This window comes from Neovison vison, chromosome 6 (assembly GCF_020171115.1).
Source record: "Neovison vison isolate M4711 chromosome 6, ASM_NN_V1, whole genome shotgun sequence".
Classification (NCBI taxonomy): Eukaryota; Metazoa; Chordata; class Mammalia; order Carnivora; family Mustelidae; genus Neogale; species Neogale vison.
In genome coordinates, this window is record NC_058096.1 from 205,957,447 (window position 1) to 205,974,263 (window position 16,817).

The 16,817-nt window shown below is 46.0% G+C and overlaps 2 protein-coding genes across 5 annotated transcripts in view; both read left to right on the forward strand.

Annotated features, from left to right (window-relative positions):
- Window positions 1–11,611, forward strand: part of QRICH1 (glutamine rich 1) — a 54,195-nt gene extending 42,584 nt beyond the window's left edge. For all 4 annotated transcript variants that reach the window (XM_044253601.1, XM_044253597.1, XM_044253599.1 and 1 more), the window contains 6 exons: window positions 286–440; window positions 2,088–2,202; window positions 7,968–8,076; window positions 8,435–8,586; window positions 8,908–8,998; window positions 10,639–11,611. In XM_044253601.1, coding sequence (XP_044109536.1) covers window positions 286–440; window positions 2,088–2,202; window positions 7,968–8,076; window positions 8,435–8,586; window positions 8,908–8,998; window positions 10,639–10,831 — 815 coding nt within the window. In that variant the 3' untranslated portion in view covers window positions 10,832–11,611. The remainder of the gene's footprint in view (window positions 1–285; window positions 441–2,087; window positions 2,203–7,967; window positions 8,077–8,434; window positions 8,587–8,907; window positions 8,999–10,638) is intronic.
- A 243-nt stretch (window positions 11,612–11,854) lies between these two features.
- Window positions 11,855–16,755, forward strand: IMPDH2 (inosine monophosphate dehydrogenase 2). Its single transcript, XM_044253602.1, has 14 exons — window positions 11,855–12,033; window positions 12,479–12,527; window positions 12,749–12,850; window positions 12,967–13,041; window positions 13,364–13,570; window positions 14,074–14,161; window positions 14,235–14,434; window positions 14,519–14,609; window positions 14,705–14,800; window positions 15,798–15,941; window positions 16,028–16,172; window positions 16,271–16,414; window positions 16,495–16,578; window positions 16,678–16,755. Exons 1-14 carry the CDS (start codon window positions 11,936–11,938, stop codon window positions 16,697–16,699), a joined length of 1,545 nt encoding a protein of 514 aa, XP_044109537.1. The 5' UTR covers window positions 11,855–11,935; the 3' UTR covers window positions 16,700–16,755.
- Window positions 16,756–16,817: the final 62 nt, after the last annotated feature.

Sequence of the window (16,817 nt, forward strand, 5' to 3'; positions counted from 1 at the left end):
GGATTTTGTGGGTTTTTTGCTTTCACGTCTTGGCCCCAATAATAATTTTGAAGGTATGTGAGGTGGGGAGGATTGTGGGAAGGAAATCGTTAGTGTAAATAGGGCATACATGATTGTCTTAGTAGGCCAGTTCTGACCTTCGATGCAGGTAACTGTTTCTGTCCTAGCTCCCTGATGATCACTATCTAACCTGAGCGCTCCCAGGGATATGAGCAGCCAGTTAAGAGGTTACTCTTGCCAGAACCCCCATTCACCTTTGGGGGTCACCTTTGCCTTGTGTTGCAGGGCGCCAACTCTTGCGATTCCAGGAAGATCTCATCTCGTCTGCTGTGGCTGAGTTAAATTATGGGCTCTGTCTAATGACACGGGAAGCTCGAAATGGAGAAGGTGAACCCTATGATCCAGATGTGCTCTACTATATTTTCCTGTGTATTCAAAAGGTAGGAAACAGACTCCAAAGGAACATGTTCAAGCTGTGTTCCTGTTGGGTATTTGCTGGTTACTGAAATTAGTAAAATGATAACCAAGTGGTTTTTGTTTTGTTTTGTTTTAAGATTTTATTTATTTGACAGAGATAGAGATCACAAGTAGGCAGAGAAGCAGGCAGAGAGAGAGGAGGAAGCAGGCTCCCTGCCGAGCAGAGAGCCCGATGTGGGGCTCGATCCCAGGACTCTGGGATCATGACCCGAGCTGAAAGTAGAGGCTTAACCCACTGAGCCACCCAGGTGCCCCTAACCAAGTGGTTTTAAGGAAGTTCTCTTTCAACTAATAATGAGTTTTTATTTTTTTAATTTTATTTTCATTAAGTAAATTAACATAGAGTGTATTAGTTTCAGGGGTGGAATCCAGTGGTTCATCAGTTGCACATCACACCAAGTGCTCATTATATCACGTGCCCTCCTCAATGCCTGTCACCCAGTAACCCATCCTCCCCCCACCTCCCCTCCAGCAGCTCTCAGTTTGTTCCCTGTAGTTAAGAGTTTCTTAGGGTTTGTCTCTGTCTCTGATTTCATCTTATTTTATTTTTCCCTCCCTTCCCCTATGATCCTGTTTTGTTTCTTAAATTCCACATATGAGTGAAATCAACTATATTGAGTTTTTTTAATGTACATTTTTAAAAATTGCAAAAGATCGAACATGTTTGCTTCAAAAAAATAAAATAAACATCAGCCATAATCCCATCATCTAGAGAAACTTTTGCTAAAATATTTGTTATAGTATCTGAGAGCCTTTTTTAAAAAAATACAAAGCATTTATATAATAGATTTTATTAAAGTAAATATGGTTTGCATAAAAGTAATCTATCCAAAACAAAGTCTGGTGTTAATATTCAGCTCATTTTCTCATTGTTCTCTGCATTAACACAAAATAATATTTGAGAATCTAGCTAGAATATGCAACTGTAGGTAGGCTTTGAGGACATCTAAGGTGCAGTGTAACAGGGAAACTTGATTTAGGACCCGCAGTTCAGGAGAGCAGGGGTGGATTTCTCAGTGTATGAGTGCTCTTGTGGTGAAGCCCTCAGTGTGATGGAGGAACACTTGCTGGTTGGGATTCACCCTGTTACCTGAGCCTAAGAAAAGTCTGCTTCCCTCTTTATTTCTCTTTCTTCCCAGTCTCACAGGGCACTTGAGTAAATTGCTTTACATACTCGGTTTCATTCCATGCTCTCCCTAGTCCTGGAAGGCAGGCACAGTCATTTCCACTGACAAAAAAACTGAGCCCCAGAAGTTAAAATACTCGCACGAGTTACTTAACTTACACCATGGCTAATAAGAGGCTGGCCCCAGAGCCTGCGTTATGGTTTTTTGCTACCACAAGACAATGCCTTGCCTGGGTGAAATAGTGTTTGCAAAATCTGTCCCATTGACCATCTCTCCACAGAATGTTATCGGAGTCATTTCACATGATCTGAAGTATACTCTGGAAATGTCATATGCAGGACCTTTTTGACCTGTTATATTGTTTTGTTAAGGAGGCAGACATGGGTAGGGAGAGGTGATGATACTGGTAGCACAGTGTTTATTTCCCCTGAAAGTTTTACTCAGGAGATTATCAACAACTTTTATTGTTGGTTTTTTTTTTAGTATCTTTTTGAAAATGGAAGGGTTGATGACATTTTCTCCGATCTTTATTATGTTCGATTCACGGAGTGGCTACATGAAGTTCTGAAAGATGTTCAGCCCCGAGTCACTCCACTTGGTAAGCGTCTTCTTAGTCCTTGAATGTCTTTCACACCTGGGTTTAAAAAAGGTCAGCTGCCGGTGTGGCTGCCTGTGATACAGCGTGTGGGTGAGGAGGCTATAAATCCTAGGTACCAGCCTCAGCTTCTGTGCTGCTTGGCCTTGTATGCAAGGGGCACTGCATACCAGACAGAGAATCCGGCAGGTCCAGTGTGGCAAGGACATGGGGGCACGGAGAGTTGGGGTACTCTTTTTTGTTTGTTTGTTTTAATTAAAATTTACTGATTAAAATTTACTGATTAAAATTAGAATCACTGCATTAAGAATTATGAACTGTTTGATCTGTAGGTTACTCATGTTACCATATTGGGGTTTTTTCCATGTGTTTGAACATGCACAGATATATCTAGATGTATATATAGATACATAGATATTCTACATATATAGAACATAATTTTTGCTTTACCCATATAACCACCTGAATAGCATGCGTCGGAAAAAAACAGTTTTACAGTAGAATGTCTGAGGTGTCTGTTTTGTTTTTTAATAAACTTTCTTCTTTTTAGAGCAATTTTAGGTATACAGAAAAAATGAGCAGGGCATAGAGAATTCCATAATACTCTCTCACACAGTGTTTCTTCTTTTATTTAATACCTTGTATTGGTGTGGGGTATTTGTTATAATTGATGAGCCAGTGTTGATATTAGTAACTAAAGTTGTAGCTTACATTAGGATTCACTCCTCCTGTACTGCATTCTTTAGGAGTGGACAAATGTGTAATGACATGTATCTGTAATTACAATATCATACATAAGTTTCGGGTCTAAAATCCTCTGTGTTCCACCTGTTCATCCCCCTTCCCTCCACATCCCTGCAATCACTGATCTTTTCACTGTTCCATAGTTTTGCCTTTTCCAGAATATCATATAGTTGGAATAATTTAGTATGTAGCTAGCTCTCTCAGATTGGTTTCTTTCACTTAGCAATATACATTTATTTATTTTTTTTTAAAGATTTTATTTATTTATTTGGCAGACAGAGGTCACAAGTAGGCAGAGAGGCAGGCAGAGAGAGAGAGAGAGGAGGAAGCAGGCTCCCTGCTGAGCAGAGAGCCCGATGTGGGGCTCGATCCCAGAACCCTGGGATCATGACCTGAGTCGAAGGCAGAGGCTTTAACCCACTGAGCCATCCAGGTGCCCCAGCAATATGCATTTAATGTTCCTGTATGTCTTTTCATGGCTTGACAGCTCTTTTCTTTTTCTTTTTATTGCTGAACAATAATCCACTGTATGGATGTGTGTGTGTATCCACTCACCCATTGAAGGACATCTCCGTTGCTCCCAAGTTTTGGCAATTACGAATAAAGCTGCTCTAAACATTGTGTGCAGGTTTCTGGTGGAAGAACAGACAAATCACTGGAATAGCATAGAGATCCCAGAAGTAATGTCACACAAATATAACTGGCTTATCTTTGACAAAGGAGTAGAGGCAGTTCGGTGAAGAGCAGTCTTCTCAACAAATGGCGCTGCAGCAACAGGACACTCACGTACAAAAACATGAATCTAGATGCAGACCCTACGCTGTTCACAGAATCCATTCACACTGGGTCACAGACCAAAATGTAAAATACAAAACGGTAAAACTCCTAGAAGATAACGTAGATAACATAGGAGAAAATCTAGGTGACCTTGGGTTTGGTAGTAACTTTTTGGATGTAACACCAAAAGCACAGTCCATGAAAGAAAATAACGATAAGCTGGACTTCATTAAAATTAGAGACTTATGACCTATGAAAGACACTTTTAAGAGAATGAAAAGACAAGCTACAGACTGGAAAAAAATCTTTTGCAAAACACATACTTGATAAAAGATTGGTATTCAAAATAGACAAACAACTCTTAACACTCAACAATAAGAAGAAAGCAAAACCTGATCCAAAAAATAGGCAAAAGATCTGAAACAGATTCCTCACCAAAGAAGATATACAAATGGCAAATAATTATATAAAAAGATGTTTATCATTAGATATCATCAGGAAATTGCAAACTAAAATGAGATACCACTGTACCCCTATCAGAATGGCTAAAATTGGGGCGCCTGGGTGGCTCAGTGGGTTAAGCCGCTGCCTTTGGCTCGGGTCATGATCTCGGAGTCCTGGGATCGAGTCCCGCATCGGGCTCTCTGCTCAGCAGAGAGCCTGCTTCCCTCTCTCTCTCTCTCTGCCTGCCTCTCTGCCTGCTTGTGATTTCTCTCTGTCAAATAAATAAATAAAATCTTTAAAAAAAAAAAAAAAAAGAATGGCTAAAATCACAAACAGTAGCAGCCCCAAGTGCCGGAGAGAGAGTACAGGAATGCTCATTCTTTGCTGGTTGGAATGCAAAATGGTATAATCCCTTTATAAGACAGTTTGACATTTTCTTTTAAAAGTGAACATTCAAAAAAAAAAAAAAAATGAACATTTTCTTACCTTATGATCCAAGAGTTGTGCTCCTTGGTATTTACCCAATGAGCTGAAAATTTAAATCCACACAAATATCTGAGTTTTAATCCTGGCTTTGCCATTATTAAAATGTATGTTGCTTATGGGGGTATAACTCAGTGGTAGAGCATTTGACTGCAGAATGTATGCTGCTTAAACTTTTTTTTTCCCATCAAAAAAACCTAACTGGAATTAAAAACTTCTTTTAAAAAAATTGAGATGCAATTGATATATTAGTTTTAGGTATACAACATAATGAATTGATATATGTGTGTTTTGTGTAATGATGTAGTTTAGTTAACATCCATTACCACTGAGTTAGATGCTTAAACTTTAAGAAAAAATTACTGGTTAAACAAATACTTTTTGAATACCTGCTGTGTGCCAGGCAAGTATTCCAGGTGTAGATAATACAATGTTGTAACGAACTAAATGGAGCTTATAGTCTGGTGGGGGGAGACAATGTGTGAATAACCAATTTATGAAGAACAAAGCACAGGGGAATGGAAAGCGTTAAGGGCATTGGGAGGGAGGCCTTTCTGAGGCGCTGTCATTAGAACAGAAACCATGTAAGTGATTCCCTACATGATACGCAGATTTTCAAGCCAAGTGTGGCTATGCCAAGTTTGCTTTTTTAAAAATTGTATTACAGAAATTTCAAGCACATACAAAAATTAAACAGAATAGGTAAGTGACATTCCCATGTACCTGCTGTCCATGGCAAATCTTGTGTCTTGTGTACACCTGCTTTTCCCCTCCTATATTATTTTGAAGTAACTTCTAGGCTTGATTCATAAATATTTATTATACTGGACATACCATGATGCCACTACTATAATTGAAAAAAAGATAATTCCATAATGTCATCAAAGTCTACCCTACCCTTTGTTCAGATTTCTAAGTGTCTCATAAATGTCACAATCTTGTTTATTTGAGTCAAGGTGCAAATAAGGTCCATACATTGAAATTGCTGATGTGTCTTAGTATTTAGCTTTAATCTTTAATTTTCTCCTTGATTCTATTTCTTACAATTTTTTATGGAAGAAATTAGCCATTTATTAATTGATTTATTAAGAGTACCAGGGAGTGCTCCGGGAGGGAGGGACTGAGGGAGACGGAGAGAGAGAATCTCAGGCAAGCTCCATGCCCAGCATGGGGGCCAGCTTGGAGCCTAATCCCACCACACTAAGATCATGACCTGAGCCAAAACCAAGAGTCAGACACTCAACTGACTAAACCACCAGGCACCCTGAAACTAGCCTTTTAAATTGTCAGTCTGATTACATCCCCATAGTGTAGTTTAACATGGTTTTCTGTTCCCTGTATTCACAGTTAATTGATAGTTCATGTAAAGACTTCTTTGATCGGGTTTTGATTTTTGTGTTTCTTTTTGGCAAGGTTATGTCATAGATGTTGGTTATATACTTCCCACTGATACCCATAATGTCTTTATACATTAATTCATTAGGAGTTGCAGTTGGTGCTATTCTGATATTATTACTTTTTCATTATTAGCTGAAGTACAAAGCAAAACTTCCGCTTGATCACTCTTTTAATACCTAGCAGTATAGATGATGGATTTTATAGGAGAGACAGATAAGGGCTTATTTCTTTTCTTTGTTTAGCAGTTTTTATGGTAATGAGTTTGTTCACCGGTTTCATCCAGTGATAACCAGTTCACTTTCTTTTCTTTTTTTAAGGAATCATTTGTGAACTAATGAATTTAAGCATATTTAATTTGGCTCAATCCATTGCAGTTCTTTTTTGCTGTGCAAATAGTTCCATCTTTGGCCATTTGGAACCTCCTAAATTGCTTTTAAGTTCTGTGGACATGGCTCTACTTCCTTGGTTTCTGATTGGCCAAATGTTCTAGGCTGACCTTGGACAGTTTCTGTTTTCCGTCTTGATGTGGAATTGGTCAGTTCTCCGTGGAGACTGGTTCCTTTTAGTGGTAAATGGCATTTTAAGAAGCACAGTCTGGATGCACAGGGGTGTTCATTGCTTCTGGGCTGGTCGTTGCTCATAGGCCTTTCAGTGGGAAGAACTAAAAAAAACTAAAATAGGTCATTTCGATGCTTGCAGTTCAGATTGAGAACTGTCAAGTTTTTATATGATGTCCCTGTCTGCATCTCCCTTCTCCCATGCCAGGAGTCCTGGTTTTTAGATCCTAAACTTGGCTTTCAGTTTTGTTAAGTAGTTCAAGCTAGGGAGGCTCATTAAATGGCAGAGTGAAGTAAACCCAAGGAAACAGCACATGCCAAGTACGTGTGTGACCTTTTCTACCACTGGCCTTCCCCAAGGAGGGATCTCTGTACCACTCACCTGTTTCAGATATGTTTGAGGGCAGGGAAGCTTACCTCGTTGCCAGTAGGCCTCAAAAAAGGAGTAGAGCTAGAGCTGCCCTGAAGAGACTGGAGTGCACTTAATGGAGCTTTGGCAGGAGCAGAGAAGAGGAATGTGTTGGGCAGAATATTTCTTTCCCCGCTTCTAGGAAGTGACATCCTTACTGCCTGCCTGGAGGATCCTGCAACTCCAGCAGGAGAGCGCGTTCATCACCGCCTCAGTGCCTGGCGCACAAACACTTGTACGTTAACTGTTGAATGAACACATGAAGGGGGCTTGGTGATCAACTCAAGTCGCCTTTTTCTTTGGTGTAGACCTGGATGCACAAGGCTTTTGATCAAACACTGGCCTTAGCCCCTGTCCAGCTCTCAGTTCACTTACAGACCGGGTTCTTAAAGTAAAATCTGTGCTGTCAGGGAATCCTGTAATAGTTTGAATATCGTTCTCCAGTATCATTCTCCCCTTTATCCAGAGAGGGGATACGAATGGGTTTGCTTTCTAGAGGTAGAAAATGTGAAAGGTTTAGCACGGGCCAGCAGGCACCCGTACCAGTTCTTTGGGCCCTTAGCGCCTGAAAATACGATGCAAGCTCTATACCCTCTTTGTAGAGAAGTATGCACGTATGCAGAGTTTGTTGTATAGTTTTGGGTGTTTCAGTATTCTTTTGCCCCACTTTAACTGTGGATTAGAGGAAGAATTAACAGGTAAGCGCAATCATACAGGCCAGTGGTTCTTAGGAACTTGTTAGAAATGCACATTACCAGGACCCACCCCAGAAACATGGGCTGGAACTCAGCCATTTGTGTTTTATCAAGCTTCCAGATGGTTCTGCCATTCCCTAGGGAGATTTTTCTGGTTAAACTTGTACTCTTTTGTGGTCCTTGTGCCTCCCACCTCCCGTCCTACACCTCTGAGGGCCCACCTGCCATCCTCTTGTTGTAGCAGTGCTCTATTCCTCCTAGGCTATGTCCTGCCCAGCCACGTGACTGAGGAGATGCTGTGGGAGTGCAAGCAGCTCGGGGCTCACTCCCCTTCCACCCTGCTGACTACCCTCATGTTCTTTAACACCAAGTAAGTGTTCTAGAAGCTCCATGCTTAGCCACTGCTGGCATCTGCCCAGTGAAGAGGGTGGAAACTATCCAGGTAGATACAGGAATTCCTTTGACACATATTTGAGAACCTTTGGGCTACTGAAAGCCTTCAGTCCCACTTGGCTACATTGGTTTGGTGACCAGTGAGGCAGACAGCCTTGCGAGACCCCTGCCGTCAGTCTTGATATGGTTCCTCCACTAGACAGTGTTTTTGGGTATGGGCCTGTCCAGATTCTGGGAGTGTGCACAGTGACTCCTCTGAGACACCGATGGCAGAGGGTAAGTCATAGTCTCCTCCTGGCACCCCTCCCTTTGCCTTGCTTTCACTTGTGGTACAGATACTTCCTATTGAAGACAGTGGACCAGCACATGAAGCTGGCCTTCTCCAAGGTTTTGCGACAGACAAAGAAGAACCCCTCTAATCCTAAGGATAAAAGCACGAGTATTCGGTACCTGAAGGCTCTTGGGATACACCAGACTGGCCAGAAAGGTAGGGGCTGCAGAAACAGCTGCAACTTGTCCTGCCCTGCCCTTGTGCCTGGGGGGTTAGTGTTGAGTGTGAAGGTTGGGATTTGTTGGATAGGAATTCTCCATTCCCTTCTTCCCACCTAGAAACTTCAAACTCTTGTAGAAGCAGAGATGCCCCAGAAACGATTGCTGCTTTTTCCCTTCATACTTTCCCTCCATGCCGCACACCCTTTCTCCTCCCAGTAAGTCTAGTTGGGATATCTGGAAGCCTAAGGTTCCTAATCTGGTCCTGAGCTAAGGCAGTCTCATGCCATGTTCCTGGTGGTGGGGGTGTGTTTTATAGTTACAGATGACATGTATGCAGAACAGACGGAAAATCCAGAGAATCCACTGAGATGTCCCATCAAGCTCTACGATTTCTACCTCTTTAAATGGTGAGGAAGCTTTATGGTGCTTGGGTGACTGTGTGTTTGCATGTGTGCATTGTACCTGTGTACAAGGCATTCTTTAGTCCCAAACAGAGTAAAAACACACTTCCAAAAAGCTAAATAGAGAAGCAGCCTGACTGGTTTCCCCAAAGCATGTGAAATGACTATTTTGTGACTTTATGTGGTTTCCTGTCTTGGAGAGGGGAATGAAGGTAGATGATCTAAAGTATAGAAGGGTGGCCTCCATAATGTAGCATAGTATAGCCCTGCATCTTCCTGGCCTTGACCTTTGTCACTAGCAACATCAGTCTAGGGGGGATTTCTTTCCTAGGCTTTTACTCTCTTACCCTTGCAGTTTGGAATGTCATCTTTACAGCAATGCCAAAATCATCTTTCCATGTTATAGGTCTTATGTTACTTAGGTTAAACCTTTAGTGGTTTCCATTTATTGCATAGAGAAAGAGTAATCTTAATCTTGCCAACAAGGCCTTATGTATACTCCACTCCCCCTTGCTAATCTTACGTCCTTGTAGCTCTTGGCTCTCTAGCCATACTGGCTCCTCTCCACTCCAGAGCGTCTTGCTCTTCTACCTCCAGTCCTCAGCTTAGAAATTTTTCCTATTGGGCAAGAGCCCCCTCCCCACCCCCATATTTGGCTAGTTGACTCCTCTCCACCCCTCTTTTCAAAACAGCTTTATCAGAAGCATTTCCAGATTCCCTATCTGTTCTTTTGGGCTCTTTCCTCTGCAGGACTTATCACTGATTGTCATTTTGTGTTTATTTATGTAACTGTTTAATTGTTCACTGTCTCATATCTGTCAGTTCCATAAGGTAGGGAGTCTTGGATTCTGCTCATTTCTTGAATATCAGCCCTTACTGCAGGCCTGGCACACAGTATCCCTTTGATAAATCTTTTTTTTTTTTTTTTAAGATTTTATTTATTTGAGAGGTAGAGACACAGCAAGAGAGGGAACACGGGCAAAGGGAGTGGGAAAGTCAGAAGCAGTCTTACCGCTGAGCAGGGAGCCCAGTGCAGGGCTTGATCCCAGGACCGTGGGATCATGACCTGAGCTGAAGGCAGCCGCGTAATGGATGAGCCACCCAGGCGCCCCCCCTTTGATAAATCTTGAGTGGATAGGTGAATGTAACTGTTAGAAGATGGCATATGCTAAGTACAGCACAACTTTGAGGGAGTGGAGGTGAGCCCAAGTAAGCGTCCAGTATCACAGCCAAGGTCAAAGGCAGAGTCCCCTACGTCAAATTTGGGAATTCGGTGAACTGGGTAGAGGAAACAACATGAACAAAAACTTAGAGAGGACATGTAGGCAGTGAAATTGGTTCCAAGTGGGATATGGTTAGACTCAAGTAGATGAACCCTGATATCCCGAGGCAGGTGGTTAGAGGAATGACAGCTGGCTGCATGTGAGGGAGGAATGGAAGGGAGGCAGCTGGTATTGACAGTAGCCCCAAAGGAGGCCCTAGAAGTAATTGTGTGTTGACTGCATGGAATTCGGTAGCTATGCCATCATACTTTTGAAAGCTGCTGTCTTCCCACATTTTGCATATAGCATCTGTCTGGAAGATTCCAGGGTGGGAAGGTTGAGAATGTTTTGGTTTTACCCAACTTTTACTGATATATTTTTCAGTCCCCAGAGTGTGAAAGGCCGGAATGACACGTTTTATCTGACGCCTGAACCAGTGGTGGCCCCCAACAGCCCAATCTGGTACTCGGTCCAGCCTATCAGCAGAGAGCAAATGGGACAGATGCTGACTCGGATCCTGGTGATACGAGAAATTCAGGAGGCCATCGCAGTGGCCAACGCAAGCACCATGCACTGAGATCCCTAAGCCATGGTGCAAGGGAGATGATCCAGGAAAAAAAAAATGGACAGACTTTCACACTAAAGAAGAGGCCTCCGTTTTTTTTTCTTTTTCTTTTTTTTTTTTTTTTTTTAATTGGTGTAGTTATGAAGCCTTTCAGACTGCTTCTGTTTAAAATGTAAAAGGAAACTTTGCCTCCTGTGCGTCACCGTAAATCTGCTGCAGCAGATTCCTCAGCCCGTGGGGGCTCTGGGTTTCCTGAAAGCCAGATGTCCTAGAAAGTTGCTGGCTGGCATTTTCTTTTTTGTCTGGGGCCTGGGGAAAGGGCTCGGACTGTTAGGAGAAATGTGGCCCCTTCCCTTACTCCAGAAAGATGGAATTAGTGACGGACCCTCCAGGGAATCTCCCCAGCTGGATTCCACTCTGACTGGTGGACGTCGCTGACCACAGGGGAGCCATGGTCTTTTCTTTCTTCATGCTCAGACATAAACTTAGCATCTTAATGGAAGGAAAATGAGGGGAACTTCAATTATGATTTATTAAAGACAATTTCTATTACACCCTCCTTTCTGACAAGTGACATTTTAGATGTTAAAGTAAAAACTTTACCATGCCTTTTTTTTTTTTTTTTTTTTTGGCCGGACATTGAGGCCTTAAACCTGAGGCTCCTGTGCCTGATGGAATTCTTGTAACATACACTCGTGTATCATATAAAGATACCACTCTGTTTCTCTTATGTATTCTTAATCTAGTTGTTTATTAAGAATGACAAGCACGTCTTTTCAACATGCTAGTGAACATCGCCTCTTTATTTGGGAGGAGGCTGGCGGGCCAGTGGAAGCAAAGCCTTAACTGCTAGTTGAACGGGTCACTGTCTTCTGGGAGGGGGCGGCCTCGGGAACACCCAACTTTGTGGCTGTACACTTACGGTGTGCTCTGCGCATGCGCTCCTTCAGCCCCGCCCGCGAAGTGCGCGGGCTCCGCCTGTTCGTGCTACGTCCTGACGTCAGTGCCGCGTAGGGCGCAATGACGATAGCGGCGGGTTTATATTGGCGCGGCCCGGACGGCTGAGGCCTCTGCGGCGCGGTCTTCGGGCACACGCGGCTTTGCCCGGCACTGGCCATGGCCGACTACCTGATTAGCGGGGGCACGTCCTACGTGCCAGACGACGGGCTCACGGCACAGCAGCTGTTCAACTGCGGGGACGGCCTCACCTACAAGTGCGGGGCTAGCGGGCTCACCTGGGGAGAAGAGGGGCGGCGCGCTGGATTGGGAGGCCGGGCGGGGTTTTCCACTGAGCCCGCTTGGACCTGGGCATGGGAGACAGGTTCCGGAGAATCCCCCACCCATCTCTGGGGCTCCGTTTGATAGATCTGAAGTGGGGCGAGATGGAGGAGGCATCTTGGCAGTGCTGGAGATTTCAAGCTAGAAGCTCCATTCTCTTCGGCACATGGAGTTGTCAGGGTGCCAGGGTCGCTGATGACAGCTAGGTGGCAGAAAAGGTCCCGTCTTCATCTCCACCTTGTGATTTGTCTGCCCTGCCTGTGACAAGGGCTGGGTCAGTGCCCTCTACGCCCAAATGCCCTATGACATGATTTGTGGGGATGGAATCTCGGGCCCCCCTAAGCCTGAGCCTTAATTCAAATTCGCTCCCCTCCCCCGTAGTGACTTTCTCATTCTCCCTGGGTACATCGACTTCACCGCAGACCAGGTGGTGAGTATGGCCAGAATTGGGGTCCTGAGCATCAAGGTTGGGTAAGATACTTCTCTTCCCTGTCTCTCTGCTACCACAGCAGATTGGGCTTGGGGGTGGATTCTATGGAATAGTCTGATTGACATGCAGGTCATACAGGGCACCTGTTTTATGGGGGACCTGGCACCACCCTGAGGCTTTTGTGAGGTGCTTTCCCACATTAGCTGGCCATATTTCCTCAGGACCTGACTTCTGCTCTGACCAAAAAAATCACTCTGAAGACCCCACTGGTTTCCTCACCCATGGACACAGTGACAGAGGCCGGCATGGCCATAGCAATGGCGGTGAGCATCGTGGGCGTAAGGACAAAAGGAGGGACCTCACTCACAATCTTCCCCAAAGACACACATAGTCATGCTGCTCCTTGTCACTTTTTCGCTGTCTTCTGTTTATCATGCAGCTTACAGGTGGTATTGGCTTCATCCACCACAACTGTACACCTGAGTTCCAAGCCAATGAAGTTCGGAAAGTGAAGGTCAGAAGGGCAAGGATTGTGGTCAAGAACTCCTGGGAATTGCACTGAGGTGGAGTGGGGTGGAAGTGGGGGATTTGTTCTCCTAATTTAGGATCCCTTTTTCCCCACTTGGGGGTTCAATTCCTGAGAAGAGCACGAGACCCTGTGTCCTAAAACAAGAGGACCAGGTGGATAGAACCTAGAGCCCACCCATGTTTACTATCCCTGGGTTTGAATTGTGATTTGGTCCTGTGGTACTTGCCAGAGGGGGAGTTGGCACAGACCCCAGGCTTCAGACTGATAAAGATGGTTCAGAAATGTTCTTTCTCACCATCCCTTCCAGAAATATGAGCAGGGATTCATTACGGACCCTGTGGTCCTCAGCCCCAAGGATCGAGTGCGGGATGTGTTTGAAGCCAAAGCCCGGCATGGATTCTGTGGTATCCCAATCACCGACACGGGCCGGATGGGGAGCCGCTTGGTGGGCATCATTTCCTCGAGGGACATAGATTTTCTCAAGGAGGAAGAGCATGACCGGTTTTTGGAAGAGGTGGGTGCTATTGACAATGCAAAGCCAAGCTCTGGCAGCCAAGGCTTAAGGTGCGGTTTCTGTTGCCTGAATGGCATTTCTGGGGGTCTCTGCTGTCCAGGAAAGATCAATGAATGCCCAGCCAAGTCTCTGACCCCTTCGTGGGCTTCCTGCATCTCTTTCCCACCAAATGCTCTCATTGTGCACAAGTGTTTACCAGCATGCATGCTGTGTTGCCACTCCTAAGGTGGGGGCAGTGCTCAAGGACCAACTTCAGCCTCCTCGGCAGGGCCCTTCTTCTCCACATGTAACATTACAGTATGTTCTGTGTACCACGTCCATTCTACTCAGTTTTCATCCATGCCACTATTACTGCTGCACTGGCTGTTGGGTTCATTTGAGGAGGGTGGTTTGGGTGCAGGTGTGTGCTCGTGGTGGTCTGTAGAACCTCACCCCTGAGTCTGGGTGGGGTGTATTGGGAGGTCTGGTCTCTGGGCCCTTCTCACAGCTCCCCTCACTGCTAGATCATGACGAAGAGAGAAGATTTGGTGGTCGCCCCTGCAGGCATCACACTGAAGGAAGCAAATGAAATTCTGCAGCGCAGCAAGAAGGGTGAGTTCTAGAGACGGGAGGGTTCTGGAACCAAAGACTGGGGTTCTGATTTATGTACCTTCCCTACTCTCAGGAAAGTTACCCATTGTAAATGAAGATGATGAGCTGGTAGCCATCATTGCTCGGACAGACCTGAAGAAGAACCGGGATTACCCACTGGCCTCCAAAGATGCCAAGAAGCAGCTGCTGTGCGGAGCGGCCATTGGCACTCATGAAGATGACAAGTATCGGCTGGATTTGCTAGCCCAGGCTGGTGTGGACGTAGTGGTTTTGGTAAGCACTTTGCACAGGCAGGGTGGGGTGGTAGGGACAGCTCTCATACCAGTACGTCTCACTGAGACTTTCTCCTGGTCCCAGGACTCTTCCCAAGGAAACTCCATCTTCCAGATCAACATGATCAAGTACATCAAGGAGAAATACCCCTCTCTCCAAGTTATTGGAGGCAATGGTGAGGCAAGACTGGGCACCAAAGTGTGTGGGGCAAGAGGGCAGCTAGGCTCCCCCTCAGACCTTCACACAGCCTTTCCCTGTTCTTCACTGTAGTGGTCACGGCTGCTCAGGCCAAGAACCTCATTGATGCTGGTGTAGATGCCCTGCGGGTGGGCATGGGCAGTGGCTCCATCTGCATCACCCAGGAAGGTAGGAAATGCTTTGGCGGGGCCCTCAGAGACCCTGGCGTCAGCAGGGCCTTTAGCCCCATATGGCCTGGAGCCAAGCACTCCCGTGGGAGCTATACTGAGTCCTCCAGTAGGGGCAGTCCCAGGGCCAAACAGGCCCCTTGGATGGGTGACATGCTGGAAGACGAGTTCGTCATTCCTCACCTGCCACTTCCCCCCTGCCTAGCCTGGCCTCCTTGCTCCTGCTCTGCACCCTCTCTAAACTCTGGTCTGTTTGTTTTATTTAGTGGCTCCCAAGATCCCTCCAGACATAAAGTCCCACAGCCCCAAATGCCCTTCTACTGTCAAGGGTTGCTATAGTAAGTCCAGCCCGGCCCACTGGCCCGGCCCAGCTGCCCACTGCCCGGCTGCTTGGTTGACTGTAGCTGTAGCTCCCGGGGTTTGTGGTGCTGATGGGTGGGCAGGGCAAACTGAATGACAGACCATGGTTTTGGGGGCTGCTGGAGAACACAGCTCCTTCCTTTTCCTGGGGTGCTTGTAGGGCAGAACCCCCTTCCCAGGTAGGCCCTCGTTGGCCCACATTTCCTACAGTAGGCACAGCTCAAGGACCAACAAGGCCACTCTTCCTTTCACATGACCACTCCCCTTATCTTGCCTGAGCTGCCAACCCCGCTGGGAGGAAGGGATGGGCCTCTGGATACTAACTGCACGGTGACCCCCAACCCCCACTTGTTATCAGTTGGGTGGGGCTTCTCCGGGCTGCTGACTGCATGTGCCTGAGGCTGCCCTGGGCCATGCACACATGCACGTGCACACACAGGGTTGAGTGGAGGCTGTCACACCTGTTTAAAACTGTTGAAGGCAGATGGGGCAGCAGCCATTCTAGACAGGAATCTCAGCTGGGCTGTAGTCCTGATGCAGGTGTAGCAGAACGCTCCTGGGTGCAGAGTTATGGCCCAGGTCCCATTGCCTGTCCCCACTAACTCCACCCACCCATCTGTTCCTCCATTTCTCAACAGTGTTGGCCTGCGGGCGGCCCCAAGCAACAGCAGTGTACAAGGTGTCAGAATATGCACGGCGCTTCGGTGTTCCTGTTATTGCTGATGGAGGAATCCAAAATGTGGGCCATATTGCCAAAGCCTTGGCCCTTGGGGCCTCCACAGGTGAGGCCCGACACCCAGGGAGTCTGGTGGGATTCCTTCCCCAGTGCCACTCAGGGTCTGTTCCCATCACACCCATTTGTCCATAGTCATGATGGGCTCCCTCCTGGCTGCTACCACTGAGGCCCCTGGCGAGTACTTCTTCTCTGATGGGATCCGGCTAAAGAAATACCGTGGTATGGGTTCTCTTGATGCCATGGACAAGCACCTCAGCAGCCAGAACCGATATTTCAGGTGGGACAGGAAGGTCAGTTACCCCGTACTGATAGCCTTCTACTAATAGGCTCATCTGTGCTTTGAACTTGCCTATGTTGCCTTACCATTCCCTACAGTGAAGCTGATAAAATCAAAGTGGCCCAGGGGGTCTCTGGGGCTGTGCAGGACAAAGGGTCCATCCACAAATTTGTGCCGTACCTGATCGCTGGCATCCAGCACTCCTGCCAGGACATTGGTGCCAAGAGTTTGACTCAAGTCCGGTAAGCCTGGGGAGCTGGGACATGGGTGGAGGAGCTAGTTGAGGGCCAGGTACCTACATCAGACATTTGCCCTTCTTCAGAGCCATGATGTATTCTGGAGAACTCAAGTTTGAGAAGAGAACATCTTCAGCTCAGGTGGAAGGAGGTGTTCATAGCCTCCATTCGTAAGTGACCCTTCTGTACCCATCCACCCTTGGGGCAGAGGTTTCTGTCGTGCCTCCTTCCTCCTGACCCCACCTCAAAGCTGGTTGTTCTGTTTACAGGTATGAGAAGAGGCTTTTCTGAAAAGGGATACAGCATACCCCCTCAGTTTTTCAATAAAAGTTTGGGAAAAAAAAAAAGTGGTGCTCTATCTTTGAGGTCAACAGGCAGGTGTGGCGGCCACTATCACAGATACATACAA